At 32.5% G+C, this 6695-nt stretch overlaps 1 protein-coding gene across 1 annotated transcript; it reads left to right on the forward strand.

Annotated features, from left to right (window-relative positions):
• The first annotated feature begins 1871 nt into the window (after nt 1–1871).
• Nucleotides 1872–4650, forward strand: LOC133791972 (uncharacterized protein At1g24485-like). The gene is made up of 3 exons (XM_062229882.1): nt 1872–1953; nt 3213–3750; nt 3970–4650. Exons 1-3 carry the CDS (start codon nt 1872–1874, stop codon nt 4583–4585), a joined length of 1236 nt encoding a protein of 411 aa, XP_062085866.1. The 3' UTR covers nt 4586–4650.
• Nucleotides 4651–6695: the final 2045 nt, after the last annotated feature.

Raw genomic sequence — 6695 nt, forward strand, 5'->3', positions numbered from 1 at the left:
GAGCTGAGAGAAAGAACGCATCATTAGGGATTGGGTTTTGAGATAATAGGGCTAGGCTGAATCCGTGGGTTTCCCTCCATTTTAACATTACCCAGCAATTTTTTTTTGTTTCCCTCCCTTTTAAGTTTCCCTCCTTTTAAGTTTACCGCTTTACCTAGTATAATACTTTTCCAATTAGCTTATAGTTATGTGTTATAGAAAATGGTATTTGGTGTAGTGTTGGCACCTACAGTGGCCTTGGAGGCAGGAACTCACCAGCACCCCTTGCTAGGGCAGCCGTTGGCCTTGGACGATCCTCCTTAGGTGGGACCACCGGGGATGAGACTTCCCTTTCATCTCCGTGAACCTTAGGCTCCTTTGGGGCCTCCTCGTTTGCGGGTGGAGGAGGATCCTTCATAGAGGCTTTTAGCTGATCTCCATCGAGATGGACTTCCACCTCTCGCGGCTCTCTTAATCGTTTCGAACGTCATGGGATCTTTTTCTTATCTGAATCGAAGGAAGAACAGTGGCTTGATACTTACTCTTCCCACAGACGGCGCCAAACTGTTGACGGTGAGAACTCGTCAACGAAGTTAAATTAGAAAAATCAAAGTATAGAGCTTACCAATGAAGAACTTCAAAATCTAAACAGAAACTTATATAATACTTGCAGAAAGAAAATGGTGAAAAGAACTTGTATTTCTTATGGTATGGTGCTACATTGTTTTTTCCAACCCCCTTCCATGTGGAAGTGGGATTCCTTTTATAGCGGGCTCTAATGGCCCGTGATATATTGTGGTCCAGGGGACCAGATGGTACACAGGTACACTGCCAGGAGAGTGGTCTCAGGGGTTGTGGTGTCGGTTCCAGTACACGGTCAGATTTTGTGGGGATGTCTCCACTATTTGCCCAGCATTGGTGTCAGAGATGGGCTGGTGAGGACCACAACAGGCACCTCATATGTACGACCGCTACTTGTCTGGTGTGGTCTTTAGGGTTAGTACCCTGGGGCATTCAGAGTCGTACCCCCGTACATCCTTCATATCCGTATAATCTCTTTTGTGTCACTCGTGGGTTTACTTATACTTATCACGTATCCTGCTTTCTTACCCTTTAGGTGTTGGAGTTTGTATGGGTTATCATGGGAGATATACTCCCACAAGGCATGGGAGATATCTATTTATTTAAATCTTTATTTTTATTAGCATTACTTTTATTGGTTAGTACATACTCATTTATGTTAATCTTACTTTATTGGTTAGTACACCAACAACACAATGTGTATTTATTGAAATCTTAATTTTTTTTATTAAAAAGATAGATTTGATAATAGCGCACCCTTAATTCTCCAATGTTGACACCCTTCAATGGTTGCAAAAAAAAATGCCACATATGCAATCCCTCTTTTTCGCTCTCCCCATTCTAATACCTCAATAAAATTGTTCCCAAGAATATATCTTATATATTATATATTATGATAGCCATTTTTGTTGGGATATAATGACAAATCATCACAATGCCAATAAACATACGTTGATTACATTAAAAAGAGAAAAAGGATTAAAAAATTTACACTACGCATCGATGAGACCGAGCAGCCGGAACAACAATGACAGCCACATAAATATATATATATATATGTATTAATATATTATTACCATGTATAGTACTGCAGTATGTGTTAAATAAACGTACTTAAGGACAAGTAGTGACAGTGTTTAATCCATATATGTAGTGGGGACTTTATATAAATATATACGTAGACTTCGATGAAAACTTCCTCTTCTCCGCTAGTTTCGTTACAATATATAGGGGAGACTATATAATTTCGAAATATTAACAATATACTTTTAGCCTGCTTTTTTTTGGAGCCAAATTGTATTCCCTTAAGAATGGAATACAGAACTACCATAGTATTGGTTTTGACACTATTACCAGTACTGCATAGCTTCCAAGTTCCTCCCCTGGCCTTAGGTATGTATCTAAACTTATTTTCAGTTTAAATATCATGGAAAGTAGTAATAATTATCCACATTCTTTGAATCTTTTTGCAAATGCCATTTTATCTTTGTCGCCATGAAAAAAAAATAACTTGTATTTTCCTGCTTATATAAATAAGTCAAATATGCACATTTTTACACTATCAGCACAAAACCGTTAGATTAAGTTTATTTAATGCCTCAAATAATTTATTAAGCTATACGAATTATTATATATATATATTTTTTTAAAAAGTGTAGTCTATATCTCTTCTATATAATAAGTGTGTAGATAACGAAATTTTTTGGTTTTAACAGTTTTTTATTTTTTGGTTTTAATGGTTTTTTATTTTTTTAATGTTAACTTTAATGGAATATTATTATATTTAACAGAATATTTTTATATTTAATGGTAGTTTGTAAACACTTAAACTTAAATAAAATAAAATAAATTATTAAAAAATTAAAATATGATATTTTTGAGATATTTTACCATCATAATTATTTAAAAATAATCAAACAAATTAAAATAGGATATTTTTCAGATATTTTACGATCATAATTATTTTAAAATAATAAATAATTAAACAAATTAAAATATGATATTTTTGAGATATTTTATAATAATAATTATTTAAAAATAATAAAATCATACGTTTTATAACTTAAATAAAATTTAATTAAACTTAAACTCACTTATTATAAAAATATCATATTAAACATATAATATAATTTACTGTGAATTAGCAATAAATTTTTTTTAAAATCTAGCAAGGAACTTAAATTTAAAATCCACGTATAATATTTAATATTACATTAAATATATAATATATAATCTCTTGTTGTCACTCTCAAATTAAAAAATTTGAACAAACATAAATTTAAATAGTAATAAATAAATTATTTAATTAAAATATGATATTTATTTTAAATTTTATATGACATTAATATAAATTTAATAAAAATAATTAATAAATTTTATAAATAAAACTAAACAAACTGCTTGTATCTATCTAGTATGTATAATACATTTGTGTATGTTGTTTACGAGCATAAACGTTTTACTAAATTACATATGCATTAATATACAAATTGGCTTTACTATCTCAGAGAATTGATTAATTTTTTCGACACAGTAACAAATTTATTTATTTGTAAATAAGTTTGGAAATCGATTAGAATATATACAAGCATATAGGACTCAACCACTTGCATTTTTTGTACTTGACAGTTTTTCTTGCAAATTAAAAATAGATTGGATAAGCATTGACTGCGGATCAACGAGCACTGCTGTACTAGATAACACCACTTATGCTATATGGGAAACTGACGAGTTATACATACAAACCGGAGAGAACAATAATATCCTTTCCACGGCTACTAAACTTCCTCAATTGGCAACACTTCGAAGTTTCCCAAATGGGTCCAAGAATTGCTATAATTTGCCATTACAAATCCAATCCAAGTACCTCATACGTGCTGGATTTCAGTACGGAAACTACGATAACCTCCAAAGCCCTCCAACATTTGGTCTTCAGCTCCAATCAAGCCAAATAGACGTAAATGTTACGACCTCTCTAGACTCTGATCCGATTTACCATGAATTTATTATTTTCACAGACGACATGAGTGTCCTCGACGTATGCTTAATTGGAACACAAGGAAATCAGGTTCCTTTCATCTCTACGCTTGAAGCTGCCATGATTGACCAGAAAGATTACAGGTTGATGCCCACTAACAAGGCTCTGTACCTCGAAAGCAGGATAAACTATGGTGTTGATTCAAGTGTTCCGTAAGTATTTAATCAACGTTAACATGTTCATATAATTTAGCCCATAAAAGCCTGATATAAGATAAATTGATCTAGCTAGCATTCTTAGTAGTACATGTGCGTCCCTTTCCATACATATAAAAAGAACGAAAAACTTAGCAATTTTTTCTTTTGAGTAAATACATTTATTATATTTATAGCAAGTTAAATAGATGATAATTGTGGAATAATAATTTACAGGTATCGATTTCCACCCTATGTTGAACCATACAACAGAATGTGGGAACCACAACAAGACCCAAGATACGTCAATCTTTATACAGGCAGTCTTGGTCCGATGGTACTTGTGGATGAGGAGAACAGCCCTCCAGATGTTGTAATGCTTTCCGCCATTGAAGCACATAATACCTCTGAGTCCATCATCATACCCATCGATTTTCGTGACAAGTCTCAAGTGTCTGCATACTTCGTATTGTATTTCGATGCGTCGGCGAAGAGTTTAGCAGGGGGAGGCTCCAGGATAGTAGCTATCTACATTGATGGTCTACTCATCAACACTACTCAGCTCCCAGTCCCAGACTTTGTATTAGTTACAAGTGGTGATATTGTGTCAATATATCCATATAAAGTTACAGGCGGTACGACCAATTTGACTATTTCTCCGGCTCAGGGTACTAGTTCGCCGGCTATTCTCAATGCTGTTGAAGTGTTCTCTGTCATTGATATGCCCAACAAGCAGGTTACTACTGATGCTGCTGGTGCTGCTCCAAACTCATCGCCTGGAACTTTTCCTTTGCAGCTTCTTGTGTTTTCATATTGGTTGTTTTATTTTGCAGTGTATGGATTTAGATTTTAATCTAATTAATTTACGAGAGGTTTAGTTAATTTAATTCTTATATAATGAATTTTATTGAATTAGAATTAGAGGCAAGCAAAATTAGAGCAACTACAACTATGCTAGCTATGGGAAAGAGTTAGCTATTTTAGTTAACGATTTTATCACTCCAATCATAACCCAGCTATAATAATAAATTACTTTTTGATTAGCCAAATATAACGAAAAAAAATCACCGTCTCCAAATTTCCTGTCTCCTCCATGTCCCACAAATTATTTAAAGACACCTCATTTATTTATTTAATATATATTTAAATTATTTACAACTTTCTCTTTTCCCAACTATACATAAATGTGGTGTCTTAAAATAATTGGTTGGACATAAATGAGACAGAGAATTAGGCACAGCAGATTTTTTTTCAAATATAACCAAGTGTGAAATGGTTAACCAATATGATTGAAATGACATAGATGATGATGGCAAGAGATATAATTTTTATCCAATAGTAATTTGATCATTTTTTACCAATGAAATCAAAGCATTTATAAAAAAAACAAATATATTGCAAATGATATTTTTAGTTTTCCAAAATTAAATCAATAATTTTTTCTCCATAGAAACAATGGGTTTTTTTTTATTATTCATATTGTTATTTACTATTCATCTCTCTTTCTTCTTTTTATTTTATTGTTATTTTCTTTGTTATTGATCCTAAAATAGTCATGAATACTGACAATGATCTATATTATACTAATTTTCTTTGTGAAAATTATTTAGAAATCAATGGTTAATTATAGTCAAAATCCTAGCCAATCTACATTACCATCTCAAAATTCTACTCAATCTTCTTCAACAACCAGGAAGGCTCAATGCACCGTTGGTCTGGATGGCTTAATATCAGTATTGATGCAACACAAAAGTCTGCGACATATCGGCAACACAAAAGTTTTGCATCTTCACTAATTAATGCACCATTGGTTTGGAATTCAACTCTCGGTGAATAAATTTTGAGGATGCTATGCTCAAATAGATGCAAGACGTACAACAAAGTAGTGTTAGCGAGCAGGATAAGATATTCATAAACTAAAGCTTCATATATTTATATTCGTTTTAGTTTATTTTATGATAGTTAGTTTATTATTTTCAGATTTTTCAAGCAAAAGAATTGTACCAACAAGTTCAAGGTCAAACATTTCAACTTTTTACATTGTTGGCATGAATTAAGGCACCATCCAAAGTGGATGGTTGATGGTGCAAAAAAGAAGTCAAAAACAAGAAAGAATTCTTCTCGGGTTTCTTCTTCTCCTTCTACCGCAACTTCTGTAAATTTAGAAGATTATGATGATGTGAACTTGGAACGAATAATAGGTAGAAAGGCAGCAAAGGCCCAACTAAAGAAAGGAAAAGAAAAAAAAAACAATCACACATACAATGATGCTTCTTTAAGAATGTTATACCCTATTTTTGATGATAGCATTTTGCACAGATAGTAAGCTAAAAAATTATCGCAATAAGCTTGGGTTTAGATATTATTATCGTTAATAATAATGTAATTAATAAAGCACAAGATCATATCAGCTTGAAGACAGAGAATCGGCTTGAAAGCTTTAGTGTTATTTTAGCTCGGACAAAAAGATCATCACAATTCTAGCGCGGAGAATATGAAAGGTCAACTCGAAATTGCGATAAAAAATGTCACAAACAATATTTAAGAGGTTGGTTTCTATTTTTATAGGGATTGGTTTAGATATTTATTTGTTTACTGATTCATTTGTATTTTGAATTCAAACAAAGGATATTTATGTAACTTCCACTATTACAAAAATATCATTTTATGACACTTTTTTAGGGCACTTATCTAGATGTGAGTCATAAATACAGCTCTTGGACTTTTTAGGACGCGTAAGAATTTCTTTTAGGGCTCGCGGAGCGAGACCTAAAAACTAATGCATGTCCTAAAAGTTTGATTTGTTTTTTTAATATACACATCTTGGACTCGCGAGTCCTAAAAGAATTCTTTGAGTGTTCGCGGAGCGAGTCCTAAAAACTCATGTGTGTCCTAAAAGTTTGATTTGTTTTTTTAATATACACCTCTTGGACTTTTTAGGACTCGCGTTGTGAGTCTTAAAA

This window comes from Humulus lupulus, chromosome 7 (assembly GCF_963169125.1).
Source record: "Humulus lupulus chromosome 7, drHumLupu1.1, whole genome shotgun sequence".
Classification (NCBI taxonomy): domain Eukaryota; kingdom Viridiplantae; phylum Streptophyta; class Magnoliopsida; order Rosales; family Cannabaceae; genus Humulus; species Humulus lupulus.

What these genes read in the sequence shown, in the direction of transcription:
- LOC133791972 (XM_062229882.1), top strand. Translation starts at nt 1,872, where the DNA reads ATGGAATACAGAACTACCATAGTATTGGTTTTGACACTATTACCAGTA. An exon ending in AGTTCCTCCCCTGGCCTTAG is followed by an intron (nt 1,954 to 3,212) that starts GTATGTATCTAA and finishes AATTAAAAATAG; the next exon opens with ATTGGATAAGCATTGACTGC. An exon ending in GGTGTTGATTCAAGTGTTCC is followed by an intron (nt 3,751 to 3,969) that starts GTAAGTATTTAA and finishes AATAATTTACAG; the next exon opens with GTATCGATTTCCACCCTATG.